At 50.7% G+C, this 24,960-nt stretch overlaps 1 protein-coding gene across 1 annotated transcript in view; it reads left to right on the forward strand.

Annotated features, from left to right (window-relative positions):
* Window positions 1-24,960, forward strand: part of LOC139276865 (piezo-type mechanosensitive ion channel component 2) — a 585,431-nt gene that overhangs the window by 484,554 nt on the left and 75,917 nt on the right. The window contains exons 32-36 of the mRNA XM_070894861.1: window positions 868-1,055; window positions 5,196-5,366; window positions 11,827-12,108; window positions 14,691-14,949; window positions 24,009-24,197. Coding sequence (XP_070750962.1) covers window positions 868-1,055; window positions 5,196-5,366; window positions 11,827-12,108; window positions 14,691-14,949; window positions 24,009-24,197 — 1,089 coding nt within the window. The remainder of the gene's footprint in view (window positions 1-867; window positions 1,056-5,195; window positions 5,367-11,826; window positions 12,109-14,690; window positions 14,950-24,008; window positions 24,198-24,960) is intronic.

A 24,960-nucleotide genomic window follows, 5' to 3' on the forward strand; every position in this document is an offset into this window, starting at 1 on the left:
AGTGAGTTCTCAGGTGACTGTACAGTCCAATACGAGAACCACAGTCCCTGTCACAGGTGGGACAGACAGTCATTGAGGGAAGGGGTGGGTGGGTCTGGTTTCTGCATGCTCTCGGCGATGAGACTCGAGGTGCTCAGAGCCCTCCCGGATGCACTTCCTCCACTTAGGGCGATCTTTGGCCAGGGACTCCCAGGTATCGATGGGGATGTTGCATTTTATCAGGGAGGCTTTGAGGATGTCCTTGTAACGTTTCCTCGGCCCACCTGGAGATCGCTTGCTGTGTGGAGTTACGAGTATCATCATTACAACAGTGATTACACCAAAAGTACTTCATTGGTTGTAAAGCACTTTGAGACGTTGGTTGTGAAAGGCGCGATATAAATGCAAGTACGTCCTTTCTCTTTTCTTTCTCTTCTTTCTTCTTTCTCGCCTTTCTTTCTTTCTTTCTCTTCTTTCTCTCCTACTTAATCTCCTTTGTTCTCTCTCCTTTATCTCCTCTCTCTCTCCTTCTCTCTCCTCCTCTCTCTCCTTCTCTCTCTCCTTCTCTCTCTCTTGTCCCATACTGATATGGCTGACTCTGAACAACTTGACGTGGCCCAGCATGCCACTGGGGTGCATCAAACAGGACAACTGAGGACGGGCAACAATAGCTGCCCTGCCAGCAATGCTCACGTCCTAAGAATGAATAAACAAAGTTGTCACGTCTGTGTACTGCAGGCTATGGGCAGGGTGACCAGCAGCTTGATCAGAAAAGTGGGCTTTCAGGAAGGCCTTAAATGAGTTACCGTGGAATCTAAAACATTGGACTTTCAATAAAAGCAAGTATTTTGTCGACACAGGATAATCAATCCTCTCCTTTTCACGTAGGGAAAGCTGGCGAACCAGGATGACATCCATCGTTTCTACAACGACAAACTGAGAAAGCAGGCTTCCTGCAGCTTTGCGCAAGACTTGGCGCGAGACGGGGCAACAGGAGACGAGAGCGCATCAACATCGCGCTGCCACACAATGGCCAGTGCTGACTCCATGTTGTCCAGAGACAGCTGTGTGTCCAGGTAATCACTTCATGTGGCACAGGTATACCCAGTCCACTGCTGGACTTCCGGCTCACATAGATAGCTGTCGAAATGCTGATCTGTCCTAAGTCGCTGTGATAAATATAATTGTTGTATTTACTGAACAAACTAACGGTGCAACATTAACGCACTCAGCACTGACCTTTGTTTAAAAAAAAAAGATTTGCATTTATATCGCGCCTTTCACGACCACCGAACGTCTCAAAGCACTTTACAGCCAATGAAGTACTTTTGGAGTGTAGTCACTGTTGTAATGTGGGAAACGCGGCAGCTAATTTGCGCACAGCAAGCTCCCACAGACGACAATGTGATAATGACCAGCTAATCTGTTTTAGTGATGTTGATTGATGGATAAATATTGGCCAGGACACCGGGGATAACTCCCCTGCTCCTCTTCGAAATAGTGGCATGGGATCGTTTACATCCACCTGAGAGAGCAGACACGGCCTCAGTTTAGTGTCTCATCCAAAAGACAGCACCTCCGACAGCGCAACACTGGGAGTGTCAGCCTCGATTTTTGTGCTTAAGAACCCACAACCTTCTGACTCTGAGGCGAGAGTGCTACCCACTGAGCCACGGCTGACACGTGTCGATCCTGGACACCTGTAACCCTGCTTGGTCACTTGAACACACCTAGACACGTTATGTAGAAGTGGGGTTGGATGTGGTAATTGTGACATTCATGGCAATTTCTGTCTCTATTTTGGATGGTTTTAGATAGTGAGAGTAAACTCAATGTTAAATCTAGCCTGAACTGCGTCTCCAAGATGTCTGGTGAGATGTTCTCCCGGCAAAGTCCGTTTGTGAACGGCCGTCCATCGGTCCGACTGTATGCAGTTAGTCCGCATCAGATCATTGACGCAAAGATCTGCCCTGAATGTAATTTTTTTTTTCGCTGTTGGAGCAAATTCTTATTGGGCCACCCACAATATACTCAACCAAAACCCTGTATTCTAACTCGCATTGTTCACCCATCACTCGCTGACTTACATTGGCTCCCAGTTCACCAACTCCGCAAATTTAAAATTCTCATCCTCCTGTTCAAATTCCTCCATGGCCTCACCCCTCCCATACCTTTCTAACCTCCTCCGGCCCAACAGCCCTCCCGAGAACTCTACGTTCCTCCAATTCTGCGCATCCCTCACTTCCTTTGCCCCACTATTGACAGCCGTGCCTTCAGCAGTCCTCGGCCCTGAGCTCTGGAATTTCCTCTAAACTTCTCCGCCTCTCTTCGCATTTCTACCTCCCTTCCTCCCTTCCTCCCTTCCTCTCTTCCTCTCTTCCTCTCTTCCTCTCTTCCTCTCTTCCTCTCTTCCTCTCCACCTCTCTACCTCTCTCTACCTCTCTCTACCTCTCACTGCCTCTCTCTGCCTCTCTCCGCCTCTCCACCTCTCTCCGCCTTTCTCTCCGTCTCTCCGTCTCTCTGCCTCTCTGCCTCTCCACCCCTCTATCCTTCTAATCCTCTCTACCTCCTTCCTCCTTAAATAAGCTTCTTAAAACCCACCACTCACCTGTCCTAATGTCTCCTTTGGCTCGATGTCAGTTTTTGGCTGATTACGCTCCTGTGTAGCACCTTGGGACATTTTACGACATTAAAGGCGCTATATAAATGCAAAATGTTGTTGATTATTTGCGAGGGCTCTTTAAGAATTTTTGCCAGTAGTCAACAGTCGCTCTCGGTGAATACGGACACCAGTGGGAGGAGCCTGTTTCCCAGACCAGCGACCGGATTGTCTGCTGTGATGCAAGTCTACTCAGATCCTATTTGTTAAAGGCAGTCTGCAAACACCCTGCTTCTATTTAGAACCCACGGGCCTTCTATGCGCCTCTGTATCTGAAAGGTTCAATAGGGCCTTCATAAGACATAAACTTTCATATTTGCTGTCAGAGCCTGTAGGGTTGATGCAACTCATTATGGGGGCTTTGCTAAGCCCCCAGGCTGCCCATAGCAGCACTGTCTTGGGTAATCGATGTTCTTATCAGTTACCTATAGGAAGGTAAAGTGGGAAGCGTGATCATAGCATGGTACAATTCAAATTCAGTGTGAGGGTCTCAAACTATTGTCCTGAACTTAAATAAAGGCAATTACAAAGGTATGAAGGCCTAGTTGGCTAAAGTGAACTGCAAAAATAGATTAAAGTGTAAGACGGTAGATAAGCAGTGGCAAACATTTAAGGAGATCATCATCGGCAGTCCCTCAGAATCGAGGAAGACTTGCTTCCACTCTTAAAATGAGTCCTCAGGTGGCTGAACAGTCCAATACGAGAACCTCGGTCTCTGTCACACGTGTGACAGATAGTCATTGAGGGAAAGGGGAGGGTGGGACTGGTTTGCCGCACGCTCCTTCCGCTGCCTGCGCTTGGTTTCTGCATGCTCTTGGCGACGAGACTCGAGGTGCTCAGCGCCCTCCCGGATACACTTCCTCCACTTAGGGCGGTCTTTGGCCAGGGGCTCCCAGATGCCAATGGGGATGTTGCACTTTATCAGGGAGGCTTTGAGGGTATCCTTGTAACGTTTCCTCTGCCCACCTTTGGCTCATTTGCCATGAAGGAGTTCCGAGTAGAGCGCTTGCTTTGGGAGTCTCGTGTCTGGCATGTGGACAATGTGGCCTGCCCAGTGGAGCTGATCAAGTGTGGTCAGTGCTTCAATGCTGGGGATGTTGGCCTGATCGAGCACACTGACGTTGGTGTGTCTGTCCTCCCAGGGGATTTGTAGGATCTTGCGGAGACATCGTTGGTGGTATTTCTCCAGCGAATTGAGGCCACTGTACATGGTCCTTGTCTCTGAGCCATACAGGAGGGCGGGTATCACTAGATAAGCAGTAGCAAATATTTAAGGAGCTATTTCATAACTCTCAGCAAAGGTATATTCCAGTGAGAAAGAAAGACTCTGAGTAGGATGACTAACTAAGGAAGTAAAGGATGGTATCAAATTGAAAACAAAGGCATAACATGTTGCAAAGAATAGTGGAAGGCCAGAGAATTTGGACATTTTTAGAAACTAGCAAAGGATGACTAAAAAATGATAGGGAGAGAAGCTAGCTTATGAGAGTAAACTAGCAAGAAATATAAAAACAGATAGTAAGAGCTTCTATAGGTATATAAAAAGTAAGAGAGTAGCTAAAGTAAACGTTGGTCCCTTAGAGGATGAGACTGGGGAATTAATAATGGGAAACCGGGAAATGGCAGAGACGTTGAACAATTATTTTGTATCGGTTTTCATGGTAGAAGACACCAAAAACATCCCAATAATTTTGCAGATGGAGTATAATGTGGGAAAATGTGAGGTTATCCACTTTGGTAGGTAAAATAGAAAAGCAATTATTTAAATAGGGAGAGATTACAAAATGCTACAGTACAGAGGGACCTGGGGGTCCTTGTGCATGAAACACAAAAAGTTAGTATACAGGCACAGCTAGTAATTAGGATGCCACATGGAATGTTGGCCTTTATTGCAAGGAGGATAGAGTATAAAAGCAGAGAAGTCCTGCTACAACAGTATAGGGTATTGGTGAGGCTACACCTGGAGTACTGCGTACAGTTTTGGTCTCCTTATTTAAGGAAGGATATACTTGCACTGGAGGCTGTTCAGAGAAAGTTCACTCGGTTGATTCCTAGGGGTTGTCATATGAAGAAAGATTGAGCAGGTTGGGACTATACTCATCGGAGTTTAGAAGACTGAGAGGTGATCTTATTGAAACGTATAAGATTCTGAGAGGGCTTGACAGGGTTGATGCAGAGAGGATGTTTCCCCTCATGGGGGAATCTAGAACTAGGGGGCATAGTTTCAGAATGAGGGGTCGCCCATTTAAAACGGAAATGAGGAGGAATTTCTTCTCTCAGATCTGTGGAATTCTCTGCCCCAGAGAGCTATGGGGACTGGATCATTGAATATATTTAAGGTGGAGATAGACAGATTTCTTAATGATAAGGGAGTCAAGAGTTATGGGGAGCGGGCAGGGAAGTGGAGTTGAGGCCAAGATCAGATCAGCCATGATCTTATTGAATGGCAGAGCAGCCTCCAGGGGCCAGATGGCCTACTCCTGCTCCTATTTCTGATGTAAGTGTTACTGTTATTGTTTGATTTTGATCAGTAGATTTGCCCTTTGTGTCTCCCCAGTTGTAACACTGAAGTCACCATAGTGTACTCCAGACAGACGGCCATCGATTATGTAGACGATGTTGAGGAGCTTGCCTCTGCGGTCACAAAGCCCAGCAATCGCATTCGGTGGAGACTGCAGAAGATGACCAACATTGACATGTCCTCCTCACTGGACAGTGAGTCTTCGAGGTAATACATACAAAGCGCGTGTGCACATTGACCGTGCTGTCTTGGCCTGACAGTGTTGAGGCTAGTTACTGGTGCACCCGATTTCGCTCTGCCTATTCTCTGTAGCTTTCTGGCACAATACGTGATAAAGCTGGGTGGAAAGTTACTGTTCTTCCCAATACAATGGTGCCCATTCGAGAGCAACAGTGATGCATATCTTACCAGAGGAGATTTGAGGGGAAACTTCTTCACCCAGAGGGTGGTGGGGGTCTGGAACTCACTGCCTGAAAGGGTGGTAGAGGCAGAAACCCTCACCACATTTAAAAAGTACTTGGATGTGCACCTGAAGTGCCGTAACCTACAGGACTGCGGACCGAGAGCTGGAAAGTGGGATTAGGCTGGATAGCTCTTTGTTGGTCGGCGCGGACACGATGGGCCGAAATGGCCTCCTTCCATGCTGTAAACTTCTATGATTCTATCAACACATTACATAGAAACAGAGAAAATAGGTGCAGGAGTAGGCCATTCGGCCCTTCGAGTCTGCACTGCCATTCAATAAGATCATGGCTGATCATTCACCTCAGTACCCTTTTCCTGCTTTCTCTCCATACTCCTTGATCCCTTTAGCCATAAGGGCCATATCTAACTCCCTCTTGAATATATCCAATGAATTGGCAACACATTGATGCCCATTCTAGAGCAAATAGTACATACAAGAGAAATTAAGTTCATTCTAGATCTCCACAATTTAAAACAGAGTAAAAAGCACTAAAATATTGCTACTCCAAGGGGAGAGATTCCCTGTGGCTGAATACATTACAGAGTGAAAAACATACTGGCATAAAATCTAGTTTGTCGGGTCTTCAAAAGCTGCATTTTCTCAATTACACGCAGCTCCGGCAGATTGTACACCCTCCGTGCCCAGCTACTTCATGATGTCAATGGTGTGGGAACATTCTAGAATGGCCCTCGCTGGAGGAAAGGGATGCAGAAACCTTGAACCCCCTTATCGCCAACACCGATAATATGTCCTTACTATTCAGTATAAATGCACACAAGGCCCATACTTGAGAGAAGGTCACTCTGTGACCAGTTACCTTTATAGCCAAGAGAGAGAGCGAGAGAGAGCGAGACCCCTTTTATACCGGAAAGTCCAGGTTAGGAGTGTCTCCCATAAGTTCGCCCCCTGTGGTCAGTGTTCTCAAGGTGTACAACCTAGGTCAGCTTATACATGGGTTACAATGACAGTTGAATACATGACATCACCTCCCCCCCCAAAGTCTTATTGGGATCACAGGTTAAGTCTCTCTGGTGGTTTACGCTCCCTTGTAGAGCGCCTGAGTTGGGGTTCTGGTTGTTGGGCGCTAGCCTGAGTGTCTGCTGTTTGCGGTGCCTCAGGCCTGTCCAGACTGCCCACAGTGACTGGGCTCTCCTCCACTTGGTTCCGGTGTTCGATCACCTGTGGTGAAGTAAACTCTACGTTGTGTTCTTCCTCTGCTTCTATGGGGTTGCTGAACCTCCTTTTTGTTTGATCCACGTGTTTGCGGCAGATTTGTCCATTTGCAAGTTTAACTACCAAAACCCTATTCCCATCTTTGGAAATCACAGTGCCTGCAAGCCATTTGGGCCCTGCAGCGTAATTAAGGACAAAAACTGGGTCATTGACATCAATACATCGCGCCCTCGCATTCCCGTCATGGTAGTCACATTGTGACTGACGCCTGCTCTCAACAATTTCTTTCATAGTCGGGTATATAAGGGATAACTTGGTTTTGAGCGTCCTTTTCATTAGCAGCTCTGCGGGTGGGACCCCTGTGAGCGAGTGTGGTCGGGATCTATTGGCCAACAGGAGGCATGATAAGCGGCTTTGTAGGGAACCCCCTTGGATTCTGAGCATCCTCTGTTTGATTATCTGTACTGCTCGTTCCGCCTGGCCATTTGAGGCCGGCTTGAACGGTGCCGTTCTGACATGGTTGATTCCATTGCCTGCATGAAGTCCTGGAATTCAGTGCTTGTGAAGCACGGGCCATTGTCGTTGACCAAGACGTCCGGTAGACCATGGGCGGCGAACATTGCCCGTAGACTTTCTACCATGGCAGAGGATGTGCTTGAATTTAAAATGGCATACTCAATCCATTTGGAGTAAGCGTCTACGACAACCAAAAACATTTTTCCCATGAAAGGACCTGCGTAATCCACATGGATGCGTGACCATGGCTTGGTGGGCCAGGACCAGTGGCTAAGGGGGGCTTCCCTGGGTGTGTTGCCCAGCTGAGCACACGTGTTGCACCTGTGAACACAAAGTTCCAGGTCTGCATCTATCCCTGGCCACCAAAGGTGTGACCTGGCAATTGCCTTCATCATGACAATGCCCGGGTGCTCATTGTGAATTTCTCTGATGAACACCTCTCTGCCCTTCTGAGGCATGACTACTTGGTTTCCCTACAGTAGGCAATCGGCCTGAATCGAGAGTTCATCCTTGTGCCTATGAAACGGTTTAAACTCCTCAGGGCATGCCCCGTATGTGGCTGCCCAGTCCCCATTCAGGACACATTTCTTGACTAAAGACAGTAGCGGGTCTTTATTTGTCCAGACTTTAATCTGACCGTCTGTCACAGGTGAGCTTTCGCTTTCGAAAGCTTCAACAGCCTGACCATCTGAGCATCATGCTCAGCTGCCCCCTCAGTGGTGGGTAGTGGGAGCCTGCTGAGTGCATTGGCACAGTTTTCAGTGCCCGGTCTGTGCCGAATTGTGTAGTCATAGGCGGCTAACATAAGTGCCCACCTCTGTATGCGGGCCGATGCATTCGCATTTATGGCCTTGTTGTCGGCCAAAAGGGATGTTAGGGGTTTGTGATCTGTCTCCAGCTCAAATTTCCTGCCAAACAGGTACTGGTGCATTTTTTTTACTGCATATACACATGTTAGCGCTTCCTTTTCTACCATCCCGTAGCCCCTTTCTGCCTGGGACAGACTTCTGGAGGCATAAGCTACCGGCTGTAACTGACCATTGGCATTCACATGCTGAAACACACACCCGACCCCATAGGACGACGCATCGCACGGGTCATATAACGTTAACAGTTTGTTGGAGTACAACAAATTGCGTGCTCTATCAAAAGCCCTTTCCTGGCTGTCCCCTCAGACCCAATCGCGAATTTTGTGAAGGAGCATGTGTAGCGGCTCTAACAGCGTGCTCAATTTGGGAAGAAAGTTACCAAAATAGTTCAGGAGCCCCAGGAACGAACGCAGCTCCGTCGTGTTACGGGGTCTGGTGCTCTCTGGATTGCTTCCATTTTGGACGCAGTAGGGCTGATCCCGTCTGCTGCTACCCTCCTCCCCAGGAATTCTACCTCTGGAGCTAAGAAGACGCACTTTGCCTTTTTCAGTCGCAGCCCTACCCGGTCCAATCTGCGTAGCACCTCCTCCAAGTAGTGGAGGTGTTCTTCAGTATTGTGACCCGTGATGAGGATGTTGTCTTGAAAAGCCACCGTCCTTGGAATCGACTTGAGGAGGCTTTCCATATTTCGCTGAAAGATCGCGGCGGCCGAACGAATCCCGAACGGACATCTGTTATACTCAAACAACCCCTTGTGTGTCGTGATGGTGGTCAGCTTCTTCAACTCCCTCACCAGCTCCTGGGTCATGTAAGCCGAGGTCAGATCCAATTTTGAAAAAAGTTTGCCATCGGATAACGTCGCTCTCGGTAGCGGGTACTTCCAGCGATTTCCCCCAGTATTCATTTGGCCTTGTAGGGCTTACATCAGGCCCGTCCTCCTTGTACATCAACCTGGCTGCAGGCTTCCTGCACATACGCGCCAAGTGACCGCTGACGTTGCAGTTTCCGCAGGTATATTGCTGATACCTGCGAGCTCTGGCTGGGTGTTTGCCCCCCATTGTTGGAAACAGAAGGTCCATTACCAGTCGATCGTCTCTGACTGTCTCTGTAACTGTCCTTAAGCGCACCATTAACAGGTGTTGATGGCCCCATTACTGGCCGCATTGTCCATTGCGATGGCATGAATTGCCGTTCAGCTAGCCATTGTCTCTGTTGAATTCCCCCTTTGGGTTCGACTGCATGCTGGCATGTCCGATTGCCCTTGTCTGCCTAGAGAACTGTGTGCCGCGTTAACAATGTTGACTCCCTGGTCGTTTGCCGCATTTGAGCCAAGATTTTTGCCATAAATCATTCTGGTCTCTTTCTCCCCTGAGATAATTGTCTGGGCTATCAGAGCCGCCGCTTCCATGGTCAAGTCTTTGGTCTCAATCAGTTTCCTGAAAACCCCAGCTTGCCCGATGCCCTCAATAAAAAAGTCTCGCAGCATCTCCGCTCTGCAATGCATCTGGGAACTTACATAGGCTCGCCAGTCGCCGGAGGTCTGCCACGAAGTCTGGAACGCTTTGCCCTTCTCGCCACCTGTGCGTGTAAAACCGGTATCTCGCCATGTGCATGCTGCTCGCCGGTTTAAGGTGTTCCCCAATCAACTTACTGAGCTCTTTGAACGTCTTGTCCGCCGGCTTCTCTGGCGCTAGAAGGTCCTTCATCGGGTGTACGTTCAGGATCCACAAACCGTCAGGAGATGAGCCCTGCGTTTGTCGGCCGAATCCTGCCCCAACCATTCCTTAATGACAAAACTTTGCTGTAGTCTCTTAATAAAGTCATCCCAATCATCACCAACACAGTACCTCGCTTTTGTGCTGCTAGTGGCCATGCTTGCGTGGTTTAAATCCCAGTTTCTCGTCACCAATAATATGTCCTTACTATACAGTATAAATGCACACGAGGCCCATACTTGAGAGAAGGTCACTCTGTGACCGGTTACCTTTATTGCCAAGACCTCGAGCGAGAGACGGTGGGTGGAGCTTCCCCTTTTATACCGGAAAGTCCAGCTTAGGAGTGTCTCCCACAAGTTCGCCCCCCGTGGTCAATGTTCTCAAGGTGTACAACTTAGTTCAGCTTATACATGGGTTACAATGATAGTTGAATACATGACAACTGGAACACCACACCGACAAGGCCATTCTGTGTCCTGGCGGCTGAATGGAGTTTTGTCTGAAGTTGCAGCTGGTGTTGATTTTGGGGTCGTCGTGGGGAGGGGGTGATGGGGTAGGAGGATTTTGTGGGGAGGGGGTGGTAGGGAATTGGGATAGAAGGGGTTTGTGGGGTGGGGGTGGAGTAGGAGGAGTTTGTGGGGTGGGGGTGGGGTAGGAGGGGTTTGTGAGGAGGGGGGTAGGAGGGGTTTGTGGGGAGGCGGGGTAGGAGGGGTTTGTGTGGAGGGGGGGGTAGGAGGGGGTTGTGGGGAGGGGCAGACCCTGTGATATCCTGGTGCACCCAACGCGGAAAGCGGAGTGACCTCGCAAGTCAGTCTACAGTCATTTCCCCCCCTTCCCCAGGCAATTTCTCTCCCCCTCCCCCCTCCCCCCGCCCTCCCGAAGTGACACAGGTAGGAAACCCACCAGGAGTCACAAAAATATTTAAATTGAGTCAGTGTCAGCCGTGACTCAGTGGGCAGCACTCTCGCCTCTGAGTCAGAAGGTTGTGGGATCAAGTCCCACTCCAGGAACTTAAGCACAACAACAAATCTAGGCTGAAACTACACTGCAGTACTGAGGAAGTGCTGCACTGTCAGAGGTGCCGTTTTTTGGATGAGGCGTTAGACTGAGGCCTCGTCTGTTCTCTCAGGCGGATGTAAAAGATCCCATGGCACTATTTTAAAGAAGAGCAGGGGAGTTATCCCGAACCTGGGGATCGCCCCTCCCCTCTCTTCCTCTCCCCTCCCCTCCCCACCCCTCCTACCCTCCCCTCCACTCTCCCTCCCCACCACTCTCCCTCCCCTCCACTCTCCCTCCCCTTTCCTCCTCCTCTCCCTCCCCTCCCCTCCACTCTCCCTCCCCTCCTCCTCTCCCTCCCCTTCCCTCCCCTCCCCTCCCTTCCCCTCCCCTCCTGTGTGTCCTATCCCCTCCCCTCCGCTCCCTTCCCCTCCTCTCCCCTTCCTATAACCTCTTACCTGCAGATCCCTCTGCCCCCTAACCCATGATACATGACCAGATAATCTGTTCTTAGATGTTATTTGAGAGATAAATATCGGCCAGGACCAGTGGAACTACCCTGCTCTTCTTAGAAATAGTGCCATGGGATATTTTTTGTCTACCTAAGACGGCAGATTAATATTGGTTGATTTATTATCTCATCCAAAAGACGGCACCTCCGACAGTGCAGCATTCCCTCAGCACTGCACTGGGAGTGTCAGCCTGGATTATTTGCTCAAGTCTCTGGATTGGGACTTGACCCCACGACCTTCTGACTCCGAGGCGAGAGTGCTGCCCACTGAGACACAGCTGACATTAAAGGCTCTCTTTGCGCTTCTAATCCTCTTTTAAACCTGTTTTGGTACCTTCCCTTTCTCCTTCCTGCAGGATTTGATTGTTTAATGGAATAGGCTATCACCTGACTCTTTCATAAAACCTGTTCCTTCTTCTAGTCCGTCAACTCAGGCTGCCATGTTAAGTCCCTGGCAGGGAACAACAGAAACCATAGAGGAAAAGGAAGATGAAGAGGTTGCTGAAGGCATTATAACTCCACAGTCCCGGAAATCTGACTACCCACCTGCCTACAATACAGTAGCAGCCAGCTACGATGGACTCAGCCTCTCAGAGGAGGACCTGTACATGGAATCTGATGAGCGGATGTCAAAGACGGACCAATTAACTCCTCTCACCAATGAGAGTCGTCTCCTCACAGCAAGTGATCTTCTCCTCAACAAGTGAGACGCATCTCCTGTTGTTATCAATTACTAGGGGCCATAGTCTCAGAATAAGGGGCCGTCCATTTAAAACGGAGATGAGGAGGAATTTCTTCTCTCAGAGGGTTGTAAATCTATGGAATTCTCTGCCCCAGAGAGCTGTGGAGGCTGGGTCATTGAATATATTTAAGACGGAGATAAACAGATTTTTGAGCGATTAGGGAGTCAAGGGTTATGGGGAGTGGGCAGGGAAGTGGAACTGGGTCCATGATCAGACCACCCATGATTGTATTGAATGGCGGAGTAGGCTCGAGGGGCCAGATGGCCTACTCCTGCTCCTATTTCTTATGTTCTTAACAGCTGATGTCCCATGGCGTTTCATACGGTAGGTCAAGCGGGGTCAGGGGGCAGGGGGGTCATTGGACCCATGCAGGTGAGAGGTTATAGGGAGGGGGAAGATATAGAGGATGGGGAAGAGGAAGTGACAGAAGAGATGGGAAGAGCATGGGGAATGAGAAAGAGGAGGAGATGATGGGGGGATTGGGAAGAGGAGGAGGATGTGCATAGGGAATAGGGAGGAGGAAGAGGATGGATGGGAAAGGGAGTGGGGAAGAGGATGGGGTTTTAGGATGGCATTCGCTGACACGTTAGTAAGTTTGTGCTGTAATTTGAATGACAATTACGCTGCAGGTATACTTTCATCTTGTGGGGTTATGAATATGATTGGCTGCCGAACTCCTCGGGGACTAAATTCAGCCCGGCCGGGAATGGGCTGCACCGACCGTTTTCTTTGTGTTTTGGCCACCGCATCCATCTTGCGAAATTCAGCTCTTTGTCGTTTTTTTTCGAGTGGTGCGGTATTCGGTCGTTATGGGGGTGGGGTGGGGGCAGGGGGGAGGGGAGTGTCCACTGCGGTCAGTCAACAGCGCCGAGCTGGTGACATCATCGCGCTGACACGTCAACACGTCTCTCCCCAGGGGGTGTCAGGCTGTCTGTTGGCGGCCCGGCCAAACCTGGGGGCATAATTGTCAGGCCGACTAAAGAAAATAAGATGCCGGCCACGGCAGTGTGCCCTCCCCTTTAATGGTGGCCGCACCGCCATTTTACTCACACATCGTAATCACAGTGCACCGACAGAAAAAACTGTCGGGGGCACCGAGAGGCGGCTGGATTTTCTCCGGTGAATTTTGCTTGTGAGGCGGGACATCGGTAGTGCGCACTTTGATGACACACTTGGGAGGGGTCAACAGCAGCGGCGTGGAAGTGGCGACCGCCAGAAAAACCATCGGGGAGAATTTCGCGAGCAGCGGCCATTCGACTAAAAATCGGCAGCCATTCGACACCGCCATGTGGCCGTCACTTTCCGGTGGTAACACGCCTTATCGAGAGGCTGGATTTTGGCCCCCCTCATGCCTGATCCACCATTAATTCATTAACTTCACCTTGCCTGTTGAAAAGAGGCTCCACCAGCCTGGGTCATGAATCATTAGTCCCAACAGTGCTAACTAAAGAGAGCTGGGTAACACATCATGTTCTGAAGCACTGTCCTTTAGATATGGTGGCTCCACGCCCTCACTTCCTGTCCAGAAGCAGATAATGTATACACATGTACAGTTTAAAAACCTTGCTTCAGTTCCCATTTCAGGTCAACTTTTCCAATATAAATTCTTATATCCATGTTTATATTGGAAAATGCTTATGTAAACTTGTCATGCTGTAATTGCACCCTCCTGCCCAGTGGAGGCGATGCTGCACCGTCATTAACCGGAGGGTGCATTTACAGCATAGCTGCTTTTCAGGGAGCAGCGCGTGCTGCTGCAGGAGGGTGACGACTACGAAGCCAGGTCACTGATTGCAGTGCGGGCAGGCACAGCAGGAGGGGAGAAGGAGCGACGAGGTTGGGGCGAAGGAATGGCAAAAGTTTGTAGATGGAGGTGATCGGGGCCCAGGAGAGGTGTGAGTTTGGGGCCCAGAAGAGGTGAGGGCCCAGGGGCAGCACGGGCCAGCCCACACTGCGATATGTGCGTGCACTAGGTCCGTGCAGCAGAGCAGGTCTCCAGTCATCTTGGGTAATCCTTGCCACTGGACCAAGACCTAGCTCTGTCAAGCCCGTGTGGTGGCTGGTATGCAATGGCCACCACACGTTAAAACATCCACGCACAGGCATCTTCCACCCTTCAGGATGTAGTTCGGGACCTGGAATTATTAGTTTGGGATCTGGAACATTGAAACACCTGTGAACTCATCGCTTTTTGATGTGGAAGCAAGTCATCCTCACTTCGAGGGACTGCCTATGATGATGATGATGATTTGCACAGGCAGATTCCATTACAGGAATATGATGGAAATATAAGAATAAGCACAGAATGGACTTGTAGTTACATCTGTACTCTTTGGATGATTAAACCCATCCTTTTGCGCCACTCTTTAACCCCACTTCACTTGAAGACTATTCTTGGTCTGCACTGCCTGTATAATAACGATAATTACATCAATGGACACCCATTTATTACAGAAAAATAGCTGTCCTGTATTTTACTCATTCCGAAGTCAGTAAGTCCACCACCTTATGTTGCTGAACTAACTCTCTATCTTGTTTTCAGGATGTTTTATGACAGTGAACTGGAAGAGTCGGACAAGTTCTACAGTAGTCTGCCTCACCTGCTGAAGCTGCTGTTTGCCTTGTACAACACCATGGTATCCCAGTCAGAAATGTTGTGTTACTTCATGATGATCCTCAACCACATGATCTCCGCCTCTGTGCTCAGCCTGGTTCTCCCCATCCTGGTCTTCCTCTGGGCAATGCTTTCTGTGCCAAGGCCCAAGAAGCGGTTCTGGATGTTGGCTATCCTGTACACCGAGGTATGAAGGGACAACCAACTCACGGGGAGGCGGGGCGGGGGGGGCGGCGGGGCATGTAGAGCTGCCCCTTGTGGACTACGGTGGTAATGCAACTACTCATGAAAATACAATAAAAGGATCATGTGACCAGGTCCTGGGCAGCCACCTTGTGTGCATGTGTGCTTGTGATGTAAAGAGCAAACCCTTGAAACATTGGGCAGTTCTTTAGTGGATATAAAGTCCAGGTGTTCACCATGGAGACAGTCACACTGTTGTGTATTGTATCTGAAGCTAGCAGAACTGAGAGGTTAGAATTGCTAGGAAAGGATGAACAGGCTGGGTCTCTTTTCTTTAGAAACGAGAAGGCTGAGGGGTGACCTGATAGCGGTCTGTAAAATTACGAAAGGTTTGATAGGGTAGACGCAGAGAAGATGTTCCCACTTGTGGGGGGAGAGCAAATCTAGGGGCCATCAATATAAGATAGTCACAAATAAATCCAATAGGGAATTCAGGAGAAACTTCTTTACCCAGAGGGCGGTGAGAATGTGGAACTCACTCCCACAAGGAGTAAATGAGGTGAATAGTATCGATGGATTTCAGGGGAAACATGTGAAACAAGAGGGAGAAAGGAATAGAAGGGTATGGTGATCGGGGGGGCGATGAAGAGGGGTGGAGGAGGCTGGTCTGGATAAACACCGGCATAGACCCGTTGGGCCAAATGGCCTGTTTCTGCGCTGTAACTACCATGTAATATAATCCAGATCTACGAGCAGATTTACTCCCTATCACAATGTTGAAGTCAAACAAATTGTTTTTGAACTCTTAAGGATGCCAAAAATTAAAATAGACAGCGCCCAATATTTTCAATCCCAAACAATATTATTGTACCCATGTGCCTTGCACCCGTCACAGTGCTAACGTTTGTGTACAGGTATATCCCAAACCTGTCGAGCGGCCATGCCATCCGGTACACAGTGGTATGTTTCATGAAGCGAAATGTTTCATTTCATGAAGCTAGCCTTGCCTGTGCACTATCCATCCCGATGACACACTAACCTCTTCGCTCCAGCATGCTGAAAATGTTAACGCAGCAACAATGTGCAGTCTAACTGTGGCATTGCTGCACATGGACACCGGTTCCCTCACCCCTACTGCCATTCTACCTGTTACATGTACAGAGAGTGCTACAGTCTTTTATTATTGTACAGCATGTGTTATTGTCCCATACCCTAGTGTACAATATATCGCACTTCCTCACGACAATGTAAAGAGAGCTACTCTGCTTTGCTTTTGGCAATGTTTGTCACTGTCCCTTATCCTAGTACAGGGCGAGTTACCATCCGTTACCCTGATACGGGGCAAGTTACCATCCCTTAGCCCGGTACGGTGCATGTTACCGTCCGTTACCCCGGTACGGGGGCGAGTTACCGTCCCTTACCCCAGTACGGGGCATGTTACTGTCCATTACCCCGATACGGGGCGAGTTACCGTCCGTTACCATAGTAAGGGCGAGTTACCATCCCTTACCCCAGTACGGGGCATGTTACCCTCCCTTACCCCAGTACGGGGCATGTTACCATCCGTTACCCTGATACGGGGGCATGTTACCATCCGTTACCCTGATACGGGGGCAAGTTACCATCCCTTACCCCAGTACGGGGCATGTTACCATCCCTTACCCCAGTACGGGGCATGTTACCATCCCTTACCCCAGTACGGGGCATGTTACCATCCCTTACCCCAGTACGGGGCATGTTACCATCCCTTATCTCAGTACGGGGCATGTTACCATCCCTTACCCCAGTACGGGGCATGTTACCATCCATTACCCCAGTACGGGGCATGTTACCATCCATTACCCCAGTACGGGGCATGTTACCATCCCTTACCCCAGTACGGGGCATGTTACCATCCATTACCCCAGTACGGGGCATGTTACCATCCATTACCCCAGTACGGGGCATGTTACCATCCATTACCCCAGTACGGGGCATGTTACCATCCCTTACCCCGAAACGGGGCATGTTACCATCCCTTACCCCAGTACGGGGCATGTTACCATCCATTACCCCAGTACGGGACATGTTACCATCCATTACCCCAGTACGGGGCATGTTACCATCCATTACCCCAGTACGATGCATGTTACCATCCCTTACCCCAGTACGGGGCATGTTACCATCCCTTACCCCAGTACGGGGCATGTTACCATCCCTTACCCCAGTACGGGGCATGTTACCATCCATTACCCCAGTACGGGGCATGTTACCATCCCTTACCCCAGTACGGGGCATGTTACCATCCCTTACCCCGAAACGGGGCATGTTACCATCCATTACCCCAGTACGGGGCATGTTACCATCCATTACCCCAGTACGGGGCATGTTACCATCCATTACCCCAGTACGGGGCATGTTACCATCCCTTACCCCGAAACGTGGCATGTTACCATCCCTTACCCTAGTACGGGGCATGTTACCATCCATTACCCCAGTACGGGGCATGTTACCATCCCTTACCCCAGTACGGGGCATGTTACCATCCATTACCCCAGTACGGGGCATGTTACCATCCCTTACCCCAGTATGGGGCATGTTACCGTCCCTTACCCCAGTACGGGACATGTTACCATCCCTTACCCCAGTACGGGGCATGTTACCATCCATTACCCCAGTACGGGGCATGTTACCGTCCCTTATCCCAGTACGGGGCATGTTACCGTCCCTTACCCCAGTACGGGGCATGTTACCATCCCTTACCCCAGTACGGGGCATGTTACCATCCATTACCCCAGTACGGGGCATGTTACCGTCCCTTACCCCAGTACGGGGCATGTTACCATCCCTTACCCCAGTACGGGGCATGTTACCGTCCCTTACCCCAGTACGGGGCATGTTACCGTCCCTTACCCCAGTACGGGGCATGTTACCATCCCTTACCCCAGTACAGGGCATGTTACCATCCATTACCCCAGTACGGGGCATGTTACCATCCCTTACCCCAGTACGGGGCATGTTACCATCCCTTACCCCAGTACGGGGCATGTTACCATCCCTTACCCCAGTACGGGGCATGTTACCATCCATTACCCCAGTACATAGAAACATAGAAAATAGGTGCAGGAGTAGGCCATTCGGCCCTTCTAGCCTGCACCGCCATTCAATGAGTTCATGGCTGAACATTCAACTTCAGTACCCCATTCCTGCTTTCTCGCCATACACCTTGATCCCCCTAGCAGTAAGGACCTCATCTAACTCCTTTTTGAATATATTTAGTGAATTGGCCTCAACAACTTTCTGCGGTAGAGAATTCCACAGGTTCACCACTCTCTGGGTGAAGAAGTTCCTCCGCATCTCGGTCCTAAATGGCTTACCCCTTATCCTTAGACTGTGACCCCTGGTTCTGGACTTCCCCAACATTGGGAACATTCTTACTGCATCTAACCTGTCTAACCCCGTCAGAATTTTATATGTTTCTATGAGGTCCCCTCTCATTCTTCTGAACTCCAGTGAATACAAGCCCAGTTGATCCAGTCTTTCTTGATAGGTCAGTCCCGCCATCCCGGGAATCAGTCTGGTGAACCTTCGCTGCACTCCCTCAATAGCAAGAATGTCCTTCCTCAGGTTAGGAGACCAAAACTGTACACAATACTCCAGGTGTGGCCTCACCCGAAACGGGGCATGTTACCATCCCTTACCCCAGTACGGGGCATGTTACCATCCCTTACCCCAGTACGGGGCATGTTACCGTCCCTTACCCCAGTACGGGGCATGTTACCATCCCTTACCACAGTACGGGGCATGTTACCATCCATTACCCCAGTACGGGGCATGTTACCATCCCTTACCCCGAAACAGGGCATGTTACCATCCCTTACCCCAGTACGGGGCATGTTACCATCCCTTACCCCAGTACGGGGCATGTTACCATCCCTTACCCCGAAACGGGGCATGTTACCATCCCTTACCCCAGTACGGGGCATGTTACCATCCCTTACCCCAGTACGGGGCATGTTACCATCCCTTACCCCGAAACGGGGCATGTTACCATCCCTTACCCCAGTACGGGGCATGTTACCATCCATTACCCCAGTACAGGGCATGTTACCATCCCTTACCCCGAAACGGGGCATGTTACCATCCCTTACCCCAGTACGGGGCATGTTACCATCCCTTACCCCAGTACGGGGCATGTTACCATCCCTTACCCCAGTACGGGGCATGTTACCATCCCTTACCCCAGTACGGGGCATGTTACCATTCCTTACCACAGTACGGGGCATGTTACCATCCATTACCCCAGTACGGGGCATGTTACCATCCCTTACCCCGAAACGGGGCATGTTACCATCCCTTACCCCAGTACGGGGCATGTTACCATCCATTACCCCAGTACAGGGCATGTTACCATCCCTTACCCCGAAACGGGGCATGTTACCATCCCTTACCACAGTACGGGGCATGTTACCATCCCTTACCCCAGTACGGGGCATGTTACCATCCCTTACCCCAGTACGGGGCATGTTACCATTCCTTACCCCAGTACGGGGCATGTTACCATCCATTACCCCAGTACGGGGCATGTTACCATCCCTTACCCTGAAACGGGGCATGTTACCATCCCTTACCCCAGTACGGGGCATGTTACCGTCCCTTACCCCAGTACGGGGCATGTTACCGTCCCTTACCCCAGTACGGGGCATGTTACCGTCCCTTACCCCAGTACGGGGCATGTTACCATCCCTTACCCCAGTACGGGCATGTTACCATCCCTTACCCCAGTACGGGGCATGTTACCATCCCTTACCCCAGTACGGGGGGTGTTACTGTCCCTTACCCCAGTACGGGGCATGTTACCATCCCTTACCCCAGTACGGGGCATGTTACCATCCCTTACCCCAGTACGGGGCATGTTACCATCCCTTACCCCAGTACAGGGCATGTTACCATCCCTTACCCCAGTACGGGGCATGTTACCATCCATTACCCCAGTTAAGGGCATGTTACCATCCATTACCCCAGTACGGGGCATGTTACCATCCCTTACCCCAGTACGGGGCATGTTACCATCCCTTACCCCAGTACGGGGCATGTTACCATCCCTTACCCCGAAACGCGGCATGTTACCATCCATTAACCCAGTACGGGGCATGTTACCATCCATTACCCCAGTACGGGGCATGTTACCATCCATTACCCCAGCACGGGGCATGTTACCATCCCTTACCCCGAAACGGGGCATGTTACCATCCCTTACCCCAGTACGGGGCATGTTACCATCCATTACCCCAGTACGGGGCATGTTACTATCCCTTACCCCAGTACGGGGCATGTTACCGTCCCTTACCCCAGTACGGGACATGTTACCATCCCTTACCCCAGTACGGGGCATGTTACCATCCATTACCCCAGTACGGGGCATGTTACTATCCCTTACCCCAGTACGGGGCATGTTACCGTCCCTTACCCCAGTACGGGACATGTTACCATCCCTTACCCCAGTACGGGGCATGTTACCATCCATTACCCCAGTACGGAGCATGTTACCGTCCATTACCCCAGTACGGGGCATGTTACCGTCCCTTACCCCAGTACGGGGCATGTTACCGTCCCTTACCCCAGTACGGGGCATGTTACCGTCCCTTACCCCAGTACGGGGCATGTTACCATCCATTACCCCAGTACGGGGCATGTTACCATCCCTTACCCCAGTACAGGGCATGTTACCGTCCCTTACCCCAGTACGGGGCATGTTACCATCCCTTACCCCAGTACGGGGCATGTTACCATCCATTACCCCAGTACGGGGCATGTTACCATCCCTTACCCCGAAACGGGGCATGTTACCATCCCTTACCCCAGTACGGGGCATGTTACCATCCCTTACCCCAGTACGGGGCATGTTACCATCCCCTACCCCGAAACGGGGCATGTTACCATCCCTTACCCCAGTACAGGGCATGTTACCATTCCTTACCCCAGTAAGGGGCATGTTACCATCCCTTACCCCGAAATGGGGCATGTTACCATCCCTTACCCCAGTACGGGGCATGTTACCATCCCTTACCCCAGTACGGGGCATGTTACCATCCATTACCCCAGTACGGGGCATGTTACCATCCCTTAGCCCGAAACAGGGCATGTTACCATCCCTTACCCCAGTACGGGGCATGTTACCATCCCTTACCCCGAAACGCGGCATGTTACCATCCATTACCCCAGTACGGGGCATGTTACCATTCATTACCCCAGTACGGGGCATGTTACCATCCATTACCCCAGCACGGGGCATGTTACCATCCCTTACTCCGAAACGGGGCATGTTACCATCCCTTACCCCAGTACGGGGCATGTTACCATCCATTACCCCAGTACGGGGCATGTTACCATCCCTTACCCCAGTACGGGGCATGTTACCGTCCCTTACCCCAGTACGGGACATGTTACCATCCCTTACCCCAGTACGGGGCATGTTACCATCCATTACCCCAGTACGGGGCATGTTACCGTCCCTTACCCCAGTACGGGGCATGTTACCGTCCCTTACCCCAGTACGGGGCATGTTACCGTCCCTTACCCCAGTACGGGGCATGTTACCATCCATTACCCCAGTACGGGGCATGTTACCATCCCTTACCCCAGTACGGGGCATGTTACCATCCCTTACCCCAGTACGGGGCATGTTACCATCCATTACCCCAGTACGGGGCATGTTACCATCCCTTACCCCAGTACGGGGCATGTTACCGTCCCTTACCCCAGTACGGGGCATGTTACCATCCCTTACCCCAGTACGGGGCATGTTACCATCCATTACCCCAGTACGGGGCATGTTACCATCCCTTACCCCGAAACGGGGCATGTTACCATCCCTTACCCCAGTACGGGGCATGTTACCATCCCTTACCCCAGTACGGGGCATGTTACCATCCCCTACCCCGAAACGGGGCATGTTACCATCCCTTACCCCAGTACGGGGCATGTTACCATCCCTTACCCCAGTATGGGGCATGTTACCTTCCCTTACCCCGAAACGGGGCATGTTACCATCCCTTACCCCAGTACGGGGCATGTTACCATCCCTTACCCCAGTACGGGGCATGTTACCATCCATCACCCCAGTACGGGGCATGTTACCATCCCTTACCCCGAAACAGGGCATGTTACCATCCCTTACCCCAGTACGGGGCATGTTACCATCCCTTACCCCAGTACGGGGCATGTTACCATCCATTACCCCAGTACGGGGCATGTTACCGTCCCTTACCCCAGTACGGGGCATGTTACCGTCCCTTACCCCAGTACGGGGCATGTTACCGTCCCTTACCCCAGTACGGGGCATGTTACCATCCATTACCCCAGTACGGGGCATGTTACCATCCCTTACCCCAGTACGGGGCATGTTACCATCCCTTACCCCAGTACGGGGCATGTTACCATCCATTACCCCAGTACGGGGCATGTTACCATCCCTTACCCCAGTACGGGGCATGTTACCGTCCCTTACCCCAGTACGGGGCATGTTACCATCCCTTACCCCAGTACGGGGCATGTTACCATCCATTACCCCAGTACGGGGCATGTTACCATCCCTTACCCCGAAACGGGGCATGTTACCATCCCTTACCCCAGTACGGGGCATGTTACCATCCCTTACCCCAGTACGGGGCATGTTACCATCCCCTACCCCGAAACGGGGCATGTTACCATCCCTTACCCCAGTACGGGGCATGTTACCATCCCTTACCCCAGTACGGGGCATGTTACCTTCCCTTACCCCGAAACGGGGCATGTTACCATCCCTTACCCCAGTACGGGGCATGTTACCATCCCTTACCCCAGTACGGGGCATGTTACCATCCATCACCCCAGTACGGGGCATGTTACCATCCCTTACCCCGAAACAGGGCATGTTACCATCCCTTACCCCAGTACGGGGCATGTTACCATCCCTTACCCCAGTACGGGGCATGTTACCATCCCTTACCCCAGTACGGGGCATGTTGCCATCCCTTACCCCAGTACGGGGCATGTTACCATCCCTTACCCCAGTACGGGGCATGTTACCATCCATTACCCCAGTACGGGGCATGTTACCATCCCTTACCCCAGTACGGGGGGTGTTACTGTCCCTTACCCCAGTACGGGGCATGTTACCATCCCTTACCCCAGTACGGGACATGTTACCATCCGTTACCCTGATACGGGGGGCGAGTTACCATCCCTTACCCCAGTACGGGGCATGTTACCGTCCGTTACCCTGGTACGGGGCATGTTACCGTCCCTTACCCCGATACAACAACAACTTGTATTTATATAGCACCTTTGACGTAGTAAAATGTCCCAAGGTGCTTCACAGCAGTGTTATAAAACAAAACAAATAAATTTGACAGAGCCAAATAAGAAGAAATTACGGCAGATGGCCAAAAGCTTGGTCAAAGAGGTAGGTTTTAAGGAGCGTTTTAAAGGAGGAAAGAGAGGTAGAGAGGTGGAGAGGTTTAGGCAGGGAGTTCCAGAGCTTAGGGCCCAGGCAGCTGAAGGCACGGCCACCGATGGTTGAGCGATTATAATCAGGGATGGTCAAGAGGGCAGAATTAGAGGAGTGCAGATATCTCGAGGGGGAGGGGAGGGGGCTGGAGGAGATTACAGAGATAGGGAGGGCCGAGGCCATGGAGGGATTTGTAAACCAGGATGAGAATTTTGAAATCGAGGCGTTGCTTAACCGGGAGCCAATGTAGGTCAGCGAGCACAGGATGTTGGGTGAGTGGGACTTGGTGCGAGTTAGGACACAGGCTGGCGAGTTTTGGATCGCCTCAAGTTTACATAGGGTAGAACGTGGGTGGCTGGCCAGGAGTGCGTTGGAGTAGTCAAGTCTAGAGGTAACTAAAGCATGGATGAGGGTTTCAGCAGTGGATGAGCTGAGGCGGGGCATGATATAGAGGTGGAAATAGAGAGTGTTAGTTATGCTGTGGATATGTGGCTGGAAGCTCATTTCAGGGTCAAATACAATACGGGCATGTTACTCTCCCTTCCCTCGTATATTGAGGATTTCACTGTTCTTTACTCCTGCTCCCCCTACAGATCACTGTTGTCGTGAAGTACTGCTTCCAATTCGGATTCTTCCCTTGGACCAGTACCTCCTCTCGTGTGCTTTATTTCAATCGGCCTTTCTATCTTCCCAACATCATCGGAATAGAGAAGAAGGATGGATATGTGCACTATGACCTGATCCAGTTGCTGGCTCTGTTCCTGCATCGGTCAGTCCTAAAGGTAATTGTAAAGTACTTACTCTACAGTATGAAACCACACGAGGCACATTCTCGGGACAAGGTCACTCTGTGACCTTAACTCTTTATTCACAGGACTCCAAGTGATGACCCTGCGTGGGACCTCCCTTTATATACCTGTGTGATCAGGTAAGGAGTGTCTCCCACAAGTTCACCCCCTGTGGTCAAGGTGTGTATCTAGGTTGAGTGTATACAGTAATACAGTGGTGTTACATTGTGGTTAAATACATGACAGTAATAGTGCAGGACCATCTGATCTATTCATTTATTGCAACGTCTGTGTAGAAGGTTTGTATCTAACACATCTGGCACACTCGGAAATCTACGATTCCAAGATCACAAGTGTCTCGATGAAAGCGGGGATTTGCCCCGACACAGTATGCTGGGACTGCCGATATTGGTGGCCTGTCAATCATTGAAACATACTAACCTACAGCGCAGGAGGCCATTCGGCCCATCGTGTCTGTGCTGGCTTTAAAAGAGCAGTCGTTCTGAGTTCCACAGCCCCACTTTTTGCCGTAACCCTGTCAGTTCCTTGTCCTCAAGCACCTGTCCAGCTCTCTTTTAAAATGGAATCCGCTTGAACCACCTCTTCAGGCCGAGCGTTCCGGAGCCCCACAATGCTCTGAGTGAAAGCATTTCTCCCCATCTCCCCCCCCGAGATCTTTTCCCAGTGATTTTGAATCTGTGACCTCTGGTTATTGACCCACTCACCAGAGGGAACAGTTTTTCTCTATTTACTCTCG

This window comes from Pristiophorus japonicus, chromosome 12 (genome assembly GCF_044704955.1).
Source record: "Pristiophorus japonicus isolate sPriJap1 chromosome 12, sPriJap1.hap1, whole genome shotgun sequence".
NCBI lineage: Eukaryota > Metazoa > Chordata > Chondrichthyes > Pristiophoridae > Pristiophorus > Pristiophorus japonicus.